This window comes from Dipodomys merriami, unplaced genomic scaffold (genome assembly GCF_024711535.1).
Source record: "Dipodomys merriami isolate MVZ:Mamm:240054 unplaced genomic scaffold, mDipMer1.0.p SCAF_11, whole genome shotgun sequence".
NCBI classification, from domain to species: Eukaryota; Metazoa; Chordata; class Mammalia; order Rodentia; family Heteromyidae; genus Dipodomys; species Dipodomys merriami.
The window spans coordinates 29,344,623-29,362,066 of NW_027202382.1; the positions used below are offsets into that span (position 1 = coordinate 29,344,623).

General features: G+C 50.7%; 1 protein-coding gene across 6 annotated transcripts in view; it reads left to right on the top strand.

Moving 5' to 3' along the window:
• Rgs3 (regulator of G protein signaling 3) overlaps positions 1-17,444 on the top strand; it is a 139,385-nt gene that overhangs the window by 67,691 nt on the left and 54,250 nt on the right. For all 6 annotated transcript variants that reach the window (XM_070012028.1, XM_070012030.1, XM_070012045.1 and 3 more), the window contains 3 exons: positions 794-905; positions 7,850-7,893; positions 14,903-15,025. In XM_070012028.1, coding sequence (XP_069868129.1) covers positions 794-905; positions 7,850-7,893; positions 14,903-15,025 — 279 coding nt within the window. The remainder of the gene's footprint in view (positions 1-793; positions 906-7,849; positions 7,894-14,902; positions 15,026-17,444) is intronic.

Sequence of the window (17,444 nt, forward strand, 5' to 3'; positions counted from 1 at the left end):
GTACTCCACAATATGTGCAAGCCCTTCCGGCTAATTTTTCTTGCTGTAGAAGAGATGAGGTGTCAGGTGTGACACCTCAAAAGGGAAGTTTCCATAATTAATAATACTTGGTTTTTCTGAGAATCTAAAATGGGATTTTATTGCTCTTAAGGCCACTGCAGGATTTGCAAAACAAAGAGCAGTATAAACTTCAGTGGCAGTAGAGGATCAAGAGGATTTTTCTTCACTTAAAAATATGCTAAGCATGCCTATGGTTTCCCTATCACGTCTAAAAATAGCTTTTTTCCTTTGTCTTTTTTTTTTGAGCAGTTAGTACGTAAAGGAGATAAAAGTTATGCACAAATCTGTATTAGTATGTGAGTAAACCGGCTTTTCCCTGAACCAATTTCTTATTAATGTGGTTAACAGTGATCTGCAAGGAATTTGGTGATATTGCTTTATACCCATGAGGCTTTACTTCATTCCCCAAACATCCAGGGCTGGGGACTAAGGGCTCAAGGGCACATCAGGGCTACCAGGCTGTAAGGAGGCCTGTATAGCCATCTGCTATGGAGAATGCCATCTACCAGCATTTCTTCTTGTTTAGATCTTCAGTTTTGAGGAGGGGGGGAAATAGACAACGGGGAACAAGGGCTGTCCTGATTGCAGGGAGGGTCTCTGTGTGAGTGGCAGGTCCACACTTGGGAGTTATCCCTGATTCTGTCTGACTTGCATGCGTCCCCCAAGCTTCTGTTTTCCCTGTGGCCAAAGGACTGCAGAGCAGCAAGTTCCTGTTTGCTGTCTCTCTGCACAGGTAACACTGTTTGCCTACTCGGATCTGCTGCTCTTCACCAAGGAGGATGAGCCAGGCCGCTGCAACGTCCTGAGGAACCCCCTCTACCTCCAGAGCGTGAAGCTGCAGGAAGGTAAGAGGTGCCCAGACGTCCAGTCCAAGCAGACCCTCTGCAAGCCTGAGCCAACCTCGCTGAGGCATCTGGGTAGCCACTGCGGGACTCTGCCCCAGCCCTGGCAGGCTTGCAGATGCTGGCACTTTATTCTAGGCTGGCAAGCCTTCTGATATACCATGACCTTTCCTAGGATGTTACCAGTCTAGAGATCTTCAAGAGAGGCTACTGGACTGGGTGGAAAGAACTTTGGACTCAGTTAGACCTATGTTCAAATCCTGCCTCTGCTCTTCACTGCCAGTGTGAACCTGGGCAAGTTATTCAACCTGTCTGAGCCTGTTTTCTCATGTGAATACAGAGAGGCAATATTTACAGTACCCCCGGGGTTGGGTGGTGGCAGTTCACACCTGTAATCCTAGTTTTTCAGGAGGTTGAGATCTGTTGATTGCAGTTCAAGGCCAACCTGGGCAGGAAAGCCTGTGAGACTCTTATCTCCAATTAACTACCCAAAAAGAAGGAAGTAGAAATGTGGCTCTAGAGGTGGAGCACTAGCCTTGAGCAGAAAAGCTCAGGGACAGGGCCCAGACCCTGAGTTCAAACTGCAGGAGGCACCAAAAAAAAAAAAACAAAAAATAAAAATACTAACAGTACTTCAGAAGGCTGTTGGATGAAGTTAGGTCATTCATGCAAAGCATCGGGCCCCAAAGAGGAACTCAGTAAATGCTCTTTGCCACCCCACTAAACCACACGTATACATATTCATAGACAGAGACCAGTGGCCCTTCTCAGCCAGCAGCCTGGCCCTGGCTAGAGCCCCAGGAAGCTTCCAGGCCATGTGGCTGGTGGGGGGGCGGAGAGGGGGTGGGTTGTGAGCAAATCATGCAGGAGGGTTCAGTGAATCCCTAGCCCAAAACTTTCCATCGCACACTGGGCCCACCGGGGAACAGAGACGGGAAGCCAGCTGTGAGTATCTGTCCAACAGAGTTGCTTTGGCGCCTGAGGTCTCCGCTGAAAGGGGCTCGGTTTCCTCTCCCAGATTATGCAAACAACAACAGACCTGGGTAAGCATAGGCAGTAGGGGCAGGGAGGAAAATATGAACGGCAAAAGAATTCTGTTTTGGTGGGTTTTGCTCCAGGAACACTTCCTGATTGCTTGCAAAGCCATCCTGTGTGCTTGATGCCCTGGCTGCTCTCCCTCCTTGGGAACCCGGCCGTGAGAGCACCTCCAGTCTCCACTCCCCACAGGAAGTCACTTACTAGACTCCCACTCTGACTCTGTCCGGCCCACTGACCAGGATGGCCACTTAGGGGGCCAGCCCTGCTCTCCAGGCAAGTGGCTCAGCCTTTGACCAAGGGGCAGTGGGAGGAGCTGTCCTCTGAGCCGCTTTTATAGGCAGCAGCCTGCCAGGTGGGTCCTCTGGGCCATCCTGGACTCTGCCCTAGGCTCCATGCTGTTGCTTTGTCCTCCCCTACCTGCATACCCAGCTTCCTGTCTGCCACTGTGCACACATGGACCCTTACAGCACTGTGGGCTCTAGGACCCAGCCCATCAGAGGAACACTGGGCAGGACAGGACAATTGCCATGACTGGAATGAAGCACTAGCTTTGCTGTGCATATTGCAGGTCCAGGCCTCAAATCCAGGACTCTCTCGGCCTCAGCTTCCTGTTAAATGGAGGGAGGGAAAAGAAAGAGTGTCTACAGCTGCCTGGGCTTTGGGTGGAGGTTGGGGTCAGGAGGGAAGGCGGTAGAAGTGAGAGCTGTAAGGGCAGGGCAGTAGCTGGAGGTTTGGGGGCCTGGGCTAGTCTTTATCACTAATATGCCCCCAGACAGAAGCTTTATGGCTGTGGGGAGAAGCTGAATAGTACCCATACTGCCTCTCTTCCAGCCTTGAAGAGGTGGGAGGGGAGGGCACCACTAGACTGGGTGTGGGTTGGGTTTTCCCCTCCTGTAGTCCCAAGACTTGAAGGGTGAGAGCCATCCTCTACTGAGCAGTGAGGGTTACAGTGGGTGGTTATGATCCCATCCCACATGTGCTACGGGGTGGGGGGGGGGGTCTCCAGATGTGGGGCTGCACATAAGCCCCAGCCTTGAACATGCCTGGCTTCTTTGGACCGGAGTGTATCTGCCTGCAAATGCTGGTCCAGCTAGACAAGGCTGAGGGTGGCCAAGGTCTTGGGAGGAGAGATGAGCATGGATTCAGAGCCTGATGGATTTTGTTGTGAGAGAGGGTGTGTGCCTACCCTAGATTTGTTGGGAAGACAGTTTGGGATAGACCATAGGTCTAAGATGGTTTAGTGGCAGGCTTCTAGGGAGGGAGTGCCTGAAACTACCATGAGCAAAGGAAATGGCTTGGTGACACCTGAGTCGGCACTCAGGGCACACAGTCCTGTGTTTAGATGTCTTGCCAGGCACCAATGGAGCCTTTGCCCCCATTTCGCTGCGATAGTCTTGAGGTTCACCAAAGTCCTGGATTGTTCCTTTCTGCCACAGTTAAGTGTTGGAGCCTCAGAACCCCTTCTTCTGGGGCTGGCACCAGGTTTCCTGCCCTTCCCCCCTCAGCTCCCAGGACACTTGCTGCTGCTGCAGGAGCCCAAGTGTGGACTGCATTTTAAAGGATGCATTTGGGTCCTTAGCTGGAGCCTCTGATTGCAGGACAGTGTGATGACCATTGTTTATGATGCAAAATTCTTAGATTCCTCTGTATGTGTGCTGGTACTAAGGCTTGAGCTCAGGGCCTGGGTGCTGTCCCTTAGCTTTTTCTTGTCAAGACTGGCACTTGAGCTACAGCTCTGCTTTTGTTTCTAGCTTCTTGCTGGCTAATTGGAGATTAGAGTCTCGTGGATTTTTCTACCCAGGCTGACTTCAAATTGGAATCCTCAGATCTCAGCCTCCTGAGGAGCTAGGATTATAGGTGTGAGCCACCATCATTCCACATTTCCTGTGTTTTTTTTTTGTTTGTTTTTGTTTCTGTCTCCTTTGTATCAACATATATGGAGGCAAAGAAGATGGTAAAGAAGGAATGGACCTAGCATTTCCAGAAGCCTGGGGCTGGCAAGGCTTCTCCCCGGCAGGGGACAGTCCACTCTATCTGCTTTGTGATTGGTGCAAGGGACCCCAGCTCCACTAACCAACCATACTCCCAGGACTTAGCATGGGATGTGGAACATTGTGGGCACCTAGAGCATGTTCATTGAGCTAATGAGTGGGTGAGTGAACAGGAGAGCCTAAACACTGTATCATCTTGGGAGCTAGGGTGCCCTGTCCCCTCCCCCCGCCCTGTGCTCAGCGGGCGTAGCCACTTCAGCTTGGCCTGCCTCCTCTGCCTAGCCTCCTCCGAGCTTCAGCAGGACTGAATGACCGTGTAATGAGGACCGGTGGAGGGCTGGTGTCACCTTCAGGGCATCTCCGGTGAGCCAGAGCTCAGTGTGGTCTCTTCCTGCCTCTACCGCCCGCTGGCTTTGCTACCTTTGTGTTTCTGTCTCCCGGGCGGCCAGCATCACACCCTCAGTGTGTCTTTTTGGCTTGCCCTGGTCTCAGACGTGGCCTAGAAATATCTAGCTGACTCTGGGGCTTCCCTTCTTCCAGGCTCCCTTCTCAGCTGCCTGGTCCCAAGCGGCTGGAGTGCTTGGGCTTAAGTCTTACTTGGTGGATGTTTTCTGAGGCATCTTCAGAGCCTTCCTCCATGGAAGCCACTGGGGTGGTTACTGAAGAAGAGAATTCTCTACTTCTGGAGCTCGTAATCTGGAGGAAAGTGAACCTGCATCAGGACAAAAGTGTGACACAGTGGTTAGGAACATAGCCTTTGGAGGAAGCCATTAGCTCTGCCACTTACTGTATGCCTGATACAAGTGCTTGTGTATGCGCATGTGTATACTGGTACTAGGGCTTGAACTCAGGGCCTGGGTGCTGTCCTTTCGTTTTGTTCAGTCAAGGCTAGTACTCTACCACTTGAACCACAGCACTATTGTTTGGTGGCTAACTGGAGATAAGAATCACATGGAATTTCCTGCCCAGGATGCTTTGAACTGCAATCCTCAGTTTTCAGCCTTCTGAGTAGCTAAGATTACAGGCATGAGCCACCAGTGCCCAGCAAGTTATTTTGCTTCCCTGGCTTCAGTCTTTGTAAGGGGAGAAGAAGAACAAGAGCCCTTCTGCGCTGCCATAGCCAGTGGAGAGGATTTGGTGCATAGTTGAATTGGGATCTAAAACCAGAAAGGAGCCCTCTTGCCTCCTATTTTTTCCCCAGCGACAGCAGCTCCTTGCTGGCACTCTTGGCTCCTTCCTTGACTTGTTGTTCTTTTGTGAGCCTCTGAATCATGCTGAGCACGGGCCCCCATTCCAGCCTCCTGTCACAGGGCTGCCAGCTCAAAGCTATGATGTGGAGCAGATTCCACCCGAAGTTTGCAGTCACATGAAGTGAGGTCAGGGCAGATAGGGTGGGGGGGGGCACGTCACCATGCTGAGAAGTTGTCAAGGTGATCCATCAGTTGTCCCCTGATGAGGAAATCAGCTCCTGTTTCTGTGAGCCTCTTATCCCCTGGCCTTCCCCTCCCTTCTAGACCTTCCTCTGTTCTCTTTACAAGCTTCCACAACTGACATTTCTGTCATTTTCTTATATACATCTCTTTGGCATTAGGATCTACCAACTCAACAGAACATCTCAGTGTGTTTGTTTCCTTCCTTCCTTCCTTCCTTCCTTCCTTTCTTCCTTTCTTCCTTTCTTCCTTCCTTCCTTCCTTCCTTCCTTCCTTCCTTCCTTCCTTCCTTCCTTCCTTCCCTTCCTTCCTTCCTTCCTTCCTTTCTTCCTTCCCTTCCTTCCTTCCTTCCTTCCTTTCTTCCTTCCTTCCTTCCTTCCTTCCTTCCTTCCTTTCTTCCTTCCTTCCTTCCTTCCTTCCTTCCTTCCTTCTTCTTCCTCTTTCCCTTCCCTATCCCTTCCCCTTCCCCTTTCCCTTTCCCTTTTCTTTTTTGTGTCAGTTCTGGGCCTTATGCTCTCAGTTTTTTGGCTCAAGGCTAATGATCTACCACTTGAGCCATACCCTCTACTCCCAGCTTTTTGCTGGTTATTGGGATAAGAGTCTCACATACTCTTCGGCCTAGGCTGGCTTTGACCAGGATCCTCAGATCCTTTTGTCTCACCCTCAGCAGCAGAGGAGGCTCTGGGATTGCAGTTTCATTCAACCTGACATTTTAGAGGCAGGGCTCAACCCCACAGCCCATCTCCAGGTGGGAGAAGTAAAAACTTCTATTGTTTCTACTTCTGCTCATACACAGAAAGCATTTACTGTAAGTCTGAAGTGGACCCCACTTACTCATGAGGTATTTTCATCTGGCTCTGCTTAGTGCCACTGGTGCTTGGGAAATGTTGGTACTGGAAACTGTTTGGCTACTTCTAGGGGTTTGGTCTTCACTTGTACCAGGGCCTTTTCTAAGGAGCTGGCCTGACTCATGGCTTCTGGTTAACTTTCTGTCTCCTAGCTGTGGCAAATACGGGTTTGAGAATTTCCTTGCTTTAAGCATGTGTTGAAGGGGCCTGGCATTTGAGAGTAGGCTGTGCAGTGGGTCGGAGTACAGGCTGTGGAACCAGGATGCCAGATTGAAATCTAGGCTATCCTCTGGGCAAATTGCTTCCTCCAGCTGAGCCTCAGATCTTGCATGAGCTGTGGTACATGGACAGCCCTGATGCTGGGAGAGGTTATAAGGAGTGGTAGGTGCTCTGCCACTGAGCTACACTCCTGCCCTCAAGCTGATATGTGTAGTGTCAACTGAACTCCAAAGTTCTGTGGTATTTAAAAGTGTCTGCTAGATAGTTGCTTCCCTCAAAAATGCCAGCCTCAGCCAGTGCCCATGGCTCAGGAGACTGAGATCTGAGGGTTGTAGTTCAAAGCCAGCCTAGGGAAGAAAGTTATGAGACTTTTATCTCCAATTAACCAGCAAAAAAAGCTAGAAGTGGAACTGTGGCAGAGCCACAGAGAGTACTAGCTTTGAGAGGAAAAAAAAAAGCTAAGGGACACCATTCGGTCCCTGAGTTCAAGCCCCAGTAACTGCACAGAAGAAAAAAGAAAACAGAAAGATAACCTAGGCCAGGTATGATGTTTCACACCTATAATTCCAGCTACTTGGGAGGTAGAGACAGGAGGATTGCAGTTAAAGCCCAGCACAGATAAAAGTTTGAGAGTCCATCTCAAAGGCAAATTTTCAAAAAGCAAAAAAATTGGAGGCATGGCTCAAATGGTAGTGCTTGCCTTGCAAGCACTGAATCCAGTCCCCAGTTGCAGAGCAGGGAGTCAGCCTCCCTAGTGAAGTTGGTTGCTTGTAGTGCTGGGAGTTTGTGGCCACTCCAGACCTGGGTAAGACAAGTGCTCTGGTCAGGCCTGGTCAGACAAGTGGAGGTACTTCTGGGTTCCAAAGGAATAGCCAGGATGAGAGTCCTTGGGGTGGGGAGTAGGGGTGGGGGTGGGGAGACAAGTGGGCTTTTGCTCTGCTCTCTTCACTCTTTGCCCCTTGAGCAGAGTTGTGTGTCTCCACCAGGTTGCCCCCAAAGCCTGGTCATCTCTCAGATCCTTGTGCTGCCACATGGCTCCTTGCTGAGTTTCAAAATGGTGGAGTGTTGAACTCCACCTTGGAGGTGAGCTGCCTCTCTGCTCTCATTATATGGATGTGGAGACAGGGAAGCCCCCCAGGACCAGGGCAGCTCTCTGGTTTGGGGCCATTGGAGGCTCCTGGCTGCCTCTCCTGGGCACATGTTTCCCCTATTCCTTAGGTCAGAAAGACCCATGGCGCCTTCTCCTGGTTAGTGTTTGTGAGCTCCGTTCCACTGACATTCCTGTCCCCTGCACCTGCCACTTCTGCCATGTGGTTTCAGGAAGGCCCACACAAAACCTTCTGGAGGAGACCATCTCAGTACCCAGTAAAGCTCTGAGACACTTTAGCCAACTCTTAACTCTTCTCTTTGTTCCCTCAAAGGTTCTTCAGAAGACTTGAAATTCTGTGTGCTGTATCTGGCAGAGGTGAGTCCCCTGTCCAGTCTCTGAACTGGAGGAGCGTTATCTGTGGTTGGTGCTTGAGGGAAGATGTGGGGCCAGATTCTAGATGGGGATTCTGACATCAACCTCTCCAGAGAACCTGCCTTGGCTCGGGGCTCAGCCAGGAGGGCAGTTTCTTTCTCTGTAGGCTGTGTACTGGTCCCTACCCACACTATCTTACTCTGCATGAAAGAGCAATAGACAGCCCTGCCAGGGCCTCTTGAGATCCCCCTCCCCCTCCTCAGGACTCCCCTGCCCTAGCACCTGCAGAGAGAAGAGAATCATGATGAGGGCGTGGCCTGACAGCTGTGCATCACCCTGTTTATTTATTTAACATCCTTTCCTCTAGAGATTGTCCTGACTCAATTGCTGGCCTCTTGTGTCCTCTTTTTCCAGGAAGTACCACCCACCACCCCTCCTACAGGTCTTGTCAGTGCTTCAAAGGCCCTGGAGATAATTATATACCTTTACCTGGGCCAGACAACACAAGCTAAAAGCAAACAGCCCATGTCTGCATTTGGAATGGCACTCATGCCATTGATATTCCTGGTTATCTCAGTCTGGCCGGAAGCTTAGACAGGCTTTGGGGAGCAAAATCAAGCAAACAGCTCATTGCTTCATATGATTCGGTAGATAAAATATGCAATGTGTTGTTTTTTTTTAAGTTGAAGAAGCTGTTGATGATGAAAAATTTGAGAGCTGCCAAGCCATATGAATTCTTTTAATTCTCCCATGAATTTTCTATTCCCAATCTTGGGCCTACTCATGTATAGACAGGGTGATGTCTGTCCCAAGCAAGGATTCATTAAGTCCCTTCCTGCCCACTGTCTCCACTGAAGCTGGCCTCTCCCAGAAGTCTTGAGGGCATCAACACCCCTAGGGAGTCTACACAGGCCATCCCGGAAGGCTGGCCAAGAGAAGGAAATCATGTCTGTGAAAGAAATTTCTCCAGATCCTCACTAAGATAAGAGGTGTCAGCCTTGAGGAGGGGAGAGTCCTTGGACCTACCCCTAGGGGAAGGCAGGTGCTGAGAAGTTGGCTTCAAGGGGAGCAGAGAGAAGCAGTAGACATGGGCAGAGCTGAGCTGGGAACTCGCTTGCCAGGCTGGGTTAGCCCCATCCCCCTGGAACACAGGGAGTGGCTGGTAGAATCTCTTCAGCACTGGAGACAGCCTGGCTCCACAGAGCCAAGTGAGTTGAGTACAGCTGGGAGGCCCCATGAGCTGGGCCAGGCTCCTTTCCACAATTCCATCCTTCCTGACTCCCATTCTCTCCGGAAGTCACTGGAGTGAGGTCCCAGGTGCCTTAGTGCCAAGAGAGTTTCCTCCCAGGCTGGGTTTTGTTTTTCCCAGAGAAAAGCACTTCTCCATTGAATCTGAAGCCTCCTAGCCTTCTAAAGGGAGGGGATATTGATTTGGGGGCCTTTTATTTCAGTAAAGTGCCAGGTGATCTGACCCTGAGGGGTTGGGAGATGGAAGCTCACAGGCAGTTAGAAGCTCTTCTCTTCTCTTAATGGGCTATTTATGAGAGGCAAGGCTGTAATGCAGGCAAGACAAGCTGCCTGCTTGCTCTCAGCCAGGGACTTTATCGACACAGGTGGCGTTGGGTCCCAGGGAGCACCCCAAACAAACATCTTCCTTGGAACTTTCACCAGCTAGATTTTCTTCTTTGCCTCACATCCAGGTTGCACCTCAAGAAGAAACCAAGGGAAGAGTCAGGGTTCGGAGAGGGGTTTCCACTTTATGTTGAGAAAGCCCTAATAGTCTGGGGCTGTACCACCGATCATTCCCTGGAGGTGCCTGCCCTAAGTAACCCTTGTCTATAATCCTTATCATTAGGTCCCTGGGCAGGCATCCCTCAGTGCCCTGTGTGTCCATGGTACAGATGCCCGTGACTGGCTTCAGAGCACTGGGAGCACTGGGCTTGTTTAGGATCACTTTTTCTCTCTCACCTGGAATCTGAGGCTGGTTCTATTCATTTCAGAATCTGAACTTTGGAATTAAGAGGACCTGGATTTGAATCTTGGCTCTGCCATTTGCTGAGTGATCTTGGGGGCAAGTTATCTTGATGACATCAGGCAGTAAGGCCTACCTTGCAGGATTCTAACAATTAACTGAGACACTTCAGCTGAAACATATATAGCACAGAGCCTGGCCCACAGAGTGCTCAGCAAGTGGCAGCTACTATTGGTTTCATAACAGGAGGAAGGGCTCTTCATATTCATTCCCCTCCGTTAGAGATACCACACGATTGATTTTTTTTTTTAAAGAAAGCTAGGGGAAACATCCTTGTAATATGTGCATACAGTTCCACACATTTGTCAGATCATAGGTCCTGAAAAGCAGCAGGAAGCAGTCTCCTCAGGCCTCAACCCTTCGAGCCTTGGGTTTCTCATCTGCAGAATGGCACAGCTGTGCCTTTCCTCCCTGCCTGCCTGATAGGGTCTGAAGAAAACTGAAGTAAATGAGAACACGCTTGTGTTGGCCAATGAATAAGCTTCAGTCACAGATGAAAAAGAGGTTTGGATTAGAAAAAGGAGCAAATGAGGTGAGGCAAGATGGGGGCTTAAAAAGACTCAGAGAAGCTGGGAGACTGGTTGGATTTGCAGATGGCTGTATTTAAATGTGGAGATCTTGCTGGGCTGGTGCTGGATCCAGGCTTGTGAAGTGAGAGGCCTCTGCAGAGCCCACCACTACCTGGTCAGAAGGCATCGCTTCTGAGTGAGTGAGTTCAGGACACCCTTACAGTGTCGATCCTAGGACATAACACGAGTCGGTATTAAAACCAAGCTGGTCATACATACACTGGATTTTGAAACATACACTGGATTTGGGGGGAGCAGCTGAGTCCTCAATTTAGACAGATTTAGGGACCCGGGGGTCCAGTTTTTCTGGAGGAAGCTGGCGCAATGCTCTCCTGGCCATTCTCCAAAGCTCATGCTCCCAAAAATGTTTTACCTATTGAAGACTCCAACCCCCAATCTAAGCTTGGTTTTAGAGGGTGCCTATGAGGCTTTCTGGATCTTCTAGTATTCAGTATAAGCCCAAAGAACCCAAAATTGAGTCCTCTGCTGTGCTAGTGAGACAGGCAATGTAGTTACTTCTGGGATTTCTGAAAGAGACTCCGGAGGAGGCGCTGGGATAAATCCTTAGGCTGTAGTCTTATTGAACTCTATTTAAAATGGCAAAAAAAAAAGAAAGAAAGAAAATCCGATTGCAGCCAGGCGCTGGTGGCTCACGCCTGTAATCCTAGCTACTCAGGAGGCTGAGATCTGAGGATCGCAGTTCAAAGCCAGCCCAGGCAGGAAAGTTCATGAGACTCTTATCTCCAATAAACTGCTAGAAAACTGGAAGTGGTGCTGTGGCTCAAGCAGTAGAGCGCTCGCCTTGAGCTGAAGAGCACAAGGACAGCGCCCAAGCCCAGAGTTCAAGCCCCACGACCGACAAAAAAAAAAAAATCTGATTGCCACCTCAGGAGTGGCAACTGGGTTTTCTCAAAGGGTGGTGCTTGGTTGGGGAGTGGGCCTCAAGGGGTAGAGTGCTTGCCTAAGGGGTAGTCTCTGAGGGTGTCAGAAAGTCAGAATGATTACAGCAGCTCCTTTGCAAGGTTGGAAAAAGTATCAAGGCACTGTAGTAAAGTGCCCACCACTGTGGGCACTAATGCGTTAGCATCACCCTGAGAGGGCCTCCCAGTCTCTGGAGGCTTTCTTGCACTGCTGTAAAGAGAGGATATTGGCACATAGCAGTAAATGGTTGCTCAAAAAGCTGCCAGTGGCAGGGCACTGGTGGCTCACACCTGTAAGTCTAGCTACTCAGGAAGCTGGGTTCTGAGGATCATGATTCGAAGGCAGCCCAGGCAGGAAAGTTCCTGAGACTCTTATCTCCAATAAACACTCAGGAAAAGCCAAAAGTGGCACTATAACTCAAGTGGTAGAGTGGTAAACTTGAGGAAAAAAAACAAACAAACTCAGGGACAGTACCTAGGACCTGAGTACAAGCCCCAGGACCGGCACGAAAGAACGAAAGAATGAAAGAAATAAAGGGGGGGGACAAAAGAAAAGAAAGAGAGAGAGAGAGAGAGAGAGAAAGAAAGAGAGAAAGAAAGAAAGAGAGAGAAAGAGGGCTGGGAAGGTGGCTCAGTGGTAGAGCGCTTGCCTTGCATGCATGAGGCCCTGGGTTTGATTCCTCAGCACCACATAAGCAAAAAAAAAAAAAGTAAAAAGCCGGAAGTGGCACTGTGGCTCAAGTGGTAGAGCACTAGCCTTGAGCTGAAGAGCTGAAGGACAGTGCCCAGGCCCAGAGTTCAGGCCCCATGACCGGACCCAAAAAAAAAAAAAAGAAAGAGAAAGAGAGAGTGGGGGGAAGGAAGGAAGGAAGGAAGGAAGGAAGAGAAAAAAGAGAAGGAAGGAAGGAATGGAGGGAGGAAGGGAGAAAGGAAGGAAGGGAGGGAAGAAGGAAAGAGAAGAAGAAAAAAGTTGCCAATGAACTCCAGAGGCTTGGAGACCCCCCTGATTACTTACATTTGATTGTAAGGGAGGGGTCCTGCCAGCCCAGGGGTATGGTAGCTTTGACAGGGGTAAGAATACCTTCTAAGTTTTGGAGAAGAAATCTCACTAAGTGATTCTCCTTGGCTGGAGCTTCTCTTTGTGGCTCATTGGCCATTACACTTAAAGAGGCCTTTAGCCTCTCTGAGGCCTTTCTTCCCTTCTATTAAGTAGAAACAACATCCCATGCTAACTGGGCATCGTGGTGCACACCTGTAATACCAGCACCTAGGAGGTGGAGGCAGAAGTTCTGAGAGTTCCAGGAAAGTGTAGACTATGTTGTGAGACCCTCTCTCAAAAAATAAGGACGGGAGATAGGACTCCGTGGTAGAGCACTTGCCTGGTATGTACCAGGCCCTGGGTTTGATCCTCGGAACAATTTTTTAAAATTTCCCCAAACGACAACCAAAGGATCTATTCTACCTTCCTCACGGCACCACCAAGATCGAAATGAGATCATGGATGGAAAAGTGTTCCTGAAAATTGCTAATTAGATGGAAGAAATTGTAATTGAGGTGGAACTCCTGCTTCTGAATAGAAAGAGAAGAGGATGCTGAGGTGTAGGGGGGGTGGGGCGGGTGTACGAAGGGACTTCCAGAACCCACATGGTGGGTGAAAGCAGGGCTAGGAGGCACAAGCCAGGCCTTTCCAAGCTGGAAGGGACACAAGCCCTGGCCTTAAGGGACATCTTGAGACAGGAAGCAGAAGTCATCTGCTCAGCCAGCACCTGCCCCACTAGGCTTTCTCTCCCCTGGGAAATCTTGGGGCCTTTTGCTGGGTGTGCCCTGCAGTAGGCAGTGGAGAAACCTCAGCTCTCCACCCTGAGGCCTGAGGACAAGGCTTTCCTCCCTCTCTCTCCCATGCTTTTAGGAAGATAGCTTCTGAGTACTTTTCTGCAGGAAAGGAATGGCTGGCACCCTGGGGACAGCATGGGAGGTGGCCCTGCACTGGAGAGTGCCATCCCTGAGGGTTAGATTGGAGGCAGGGTGGTGAAGGTCTCCAGGTTTGCTGTTAGATAACTCCAGCACAGTGCCTTTGCATCTGTTGTCCCTTCTGCCCACAGGAACTTCTCCCAAGCACTTTCCTTGTGGACTGTTTCTTATTGTTCAGGTCATAGCTCAAGTGTTAGCCCTTATTAGAGGCCTTCTCTGACCACCTCTAGCTCAAGAAAACCTCCCCACTTAAGACCTCAGTGGTATTTTCCCACTTGGAATTGCATTGTTTCTTTGTTTATGTTTCTGCCCCCGTCCCAAGGACAAGGGCTTAGTCTACCCATCCAATAAACACTTACAAGTCCAATTAATTACTGAAAAATAACAGTAGCTACTGTGTCTTTAGGCCTGAGATTCTTCATGGCTCTGAGATGTAGGTGATGGCCCTTTTGCCAGGAAGTTCCTGACTTGAGGGTTGACAGCTAGGAAGTGGCCAAGCTGGGATTTAAGCCAGGCCTGTTCAGTTGCAAAACAAGAAAGCATGACTTTAGAAACATGGTCTTTTTGTCGGTTTTAAGTCCCACCCCACCCTGCTCATACTCTTCACTTCCAGGCTGAGTGCACCTAATCATAGTCCTGTGGGATTAGAATCAACTTCCAGCAGAGGCCCATCAAGGTGCTCACCCTCTGCATCCTCCCCCTTCTCAGGGCCTGATGGTGGGTGGAACTCTGGGCTCCTGGCCTCATCCCCTGTGTATCCCGACTTGCTTCAGGGGCCAAGCCTGTGCCATAGCTGGCCTGGGTTTGACCTCATCCTGGAAGCGCCTCTTGACAGCCAGAGCTTACTAAGCAAGTACTTGCCCTGCACTGTGCTAGGTCCAGGTGATCAGGGTCCCCTACAAGTTTATAGTCTAATTGATGGGGTTTATATGACAGTGTGCCAATATTGCCATCTTCAATGGGGATGGACAGTCATCATGAGCCCAAGCCAGTGGGAAGGGGGTGGGGGCTGCAGAATGGCACCTGACTGCCCTTCTAGGCATTTGAATAGCTGTGTCCATTTGATCCTTCTAACCTTGGCCTTGCAATCAGAAAGTGTAGAGCTAGGAGTTAAGTGGGGGTGGTTGTTCCACAGAGCATCAGCCCGAGGCCTTAGCCCTATGGGTTCTCCCACATGCTCCCCAGCTGGGCCTTGTGCTGACTGCCCGTGGGTGACCTCACCATCTTTGTCCTGCAGCTTTCCACAGACCTCCACTGTTGTGAGAGCCACTGCCTCCCTCCCCCCCCCCCAACCCATAGGCCCAGGGCTTTCCAGCTGGCCCCTGGACCTGCTTCCCTGTCCCTCCAACTGCCCACACGTCACTGGGGACTAGTGTTCATTTGTAGTTGCTAGAGGCTGCTCTCCTCCCTGCTTCAGCCTCGCCCTCCGGAGCCTAGAGATGGGCTGGGGCTGAGAGCCCCCAGAGCCAGGCAGCAGTCCTGAGCGGTCATCCCTTTCTCTTTGTCTTTGCTGACGTCAGAAGGCAGAGTGCTTATTCACTTTGGAGGCACACTCGCAGGAGCAGAAGAAGAGAGTGTGCTGGTGCCTGTCGGAGAACATCGCCAAACAGCAACAGCTGGCTGCCTCGCCCCCGGAGAGGAAGGTAAGGGCTTTGCCAGCGGCTGCAGCTCTGGCTACTTTGCTTCCTTCCCCTCTGCCAGCCTGGCCCGCAAGCCTGTGAACTGAGCTTAGACCTTGGCTCTGGGCAGCGAGCTTGGCGTGGTACCTGTGCTCGAAGGCTGCTCCCCTGGGTTTTCCTGCGGTTCCCATCAGTTCCAGTTGGCCTATGGCAAGGTTCAATTTGGCCTGGCCTCCCTGCTGCTGTCTGGCAGGTAGCCCCTCTACCATGCCCTGGGGCAGCACACTGGTGTTTTAACAGTGGCTCAAGGCAGATATAATTGAGGGCATGTTTGCAACAGAGCCCATCATGGTTCGATGCAGTCCAGAGTCAAATGGAACTGAGTTTGGACTGCTGGGAACTGGGAACTGGCCATCTGGGACAGCAGGAAGATCAGAGATGGCCAGTGGGGACTGATCTGAGCTGGCACAGCCCCATGTCTGTGACAGAGGGCAATGGGATGGGAGCTGGACCACAGCCTTCTCCTTTGATATGAGCTACAGAGCAGGGTCATACATCCTGATGTGTGAGTCACTCACAAATGGTCCCTTTTCTTGCTAAGTGTTGGCCATTTGGATTCAGTGTGGTTGGCTATAAAAGTTGCCAAGGTGGTGGTTGTGGTGGATCTGAAGGAACAGGTAAATGAGAGGGCTGTTGTGGTAAACCTGCTGGTTTTGTAGATTTTCCAGGCATTTAGGCCTCCATGCCTCACGCCCTAGGCTTAATACGATGGACAGTGGGCAGTGGGGGTAGTGGGGTAAAGAAGTGGCTGACAGCTCCCCAGCTCTTAGCAAAGAGTGAAAATCTGAGAATTACATCACCCTAGTCTTCAGAAGTTATCTTTATACTGGCCATGGGCAAGAATGAGAGAAGACAGTGGGATTCCTGAGTCAAACTCCACTAATGGCTGGCAGTGTAACCCTGGACAGGTCACTCTGCTGCTTTGTGCTTTGAGACCCCCCTCAGATTCTTCCTGGGCTATTGTAAGGATTCAAGGAGAGCTCACATATATAGTGGATAGTATAGTCCCTGGTAAGTTGTAAGTGCTCACCTAACCAAAGCTGTGGGGATGTACTCTTCCCTCCAGCAGCACTGCCTGGTCCCCACAGCCAGTGGTTATAAGCTGCCTTGACCCTTCCCTGGGGCAGCTCCTGGGACACTACATGTCTGAATATGGGCCCCTCACTTTTCTTTTCTGTGGGCTCACTTCCTCTGTTCTGGCAGAGGGAATTCTTTGTGTTTTGGACTTGAGAATTTGCTGGCTCAGGTTTAGGTCAGCCAGAGCTCCTTACTGCCTTAGAGACTGTCCATTGTGGGGATTGAGGTGGTGAGCGTCTGAAGGCAGCCATGTCTGAGATAGGCTTGGGGGGCTGACTCTGGAAGGGTCCTGCATGGGCATCCATGTGGGCGGGCTGCAGTTGGACCCCTTGTCACACTAAGTTAGTGGAGTGGCCGTGTGCATGGCCTGGTAGCTGGGGCAGCCTTAGAACTGCCTCATGGACCTGAGACCCAGGCCATGTCCAGACTCTGAGCACCTGCTTGGATCTACCCTCCTTGTGAGGCAGGCCTCTGGGGAGCCTCACCGTTCTGCCCTCTCCACCTCCACCCCTTCCATACCCACTTAAAGAGTCTTAGCCACTGATTTCCTCTAGTCACTTAGAGATTGCTTCCTGAGAGAGTTCCATTAAATACAATTCTCTCCAGGAAAGCTTTCGTGGACTTTTTGTGACTGCCCCCCACCCACCTTGTTATCCACTTGTACTCAGATCATGAACCTCCTTCTCAAGGGCTGGCCCACAGCTCACTGTCCTCCAGGAGAGAGAAAGGCAAGGCCAAGCAGGGCTCAGAGACTGACTCTTGCATTTCAGGCTGGAAAGTCCTGCTTAACCAATGCCTTGAGTTCTGCCTGAGCGGCATGCCCTTCCCCCTCCTGAGTTCTCTATGTAAACGGTTGCCTAAGCCCCTGCCCTATTCAAAGGGCTCTGCTGGGAAAAAGGTTGCATAAGGCAACCTCCAAACTCCTATGCTTCCCTTGGACACCCCTGTCCCCCTGCTCCTTTGCTCAGTGTTGTTGATCCCTTGTAATAGGAGCAATTCTTCAACTGTCCTCAAGTATGGTTAAAAAAACTGATCAATGCAATCTGCCTGCCTTGTTGGGAAGGATAGAGGAGGGGATAGTGGAAGGCCGACTCCAAATACGAACACAGAGGTCTGTGTGTCACCCCCAAGTGGAGCCTGTGACACCCACTTACTGCCCGGGCCTTAGTGGTCCCACCTGCGCATTGGTCAGGCATTCTTTCCGGCTCTTCAGGTTTTCTGTTGGTCCTGAGAGCTGAGGCCTTGGGGCTATCCAGCCTCCCTCAGGGAACAGTGCCCTGAAGTTTTTGTATAACTTGCTGCCTTT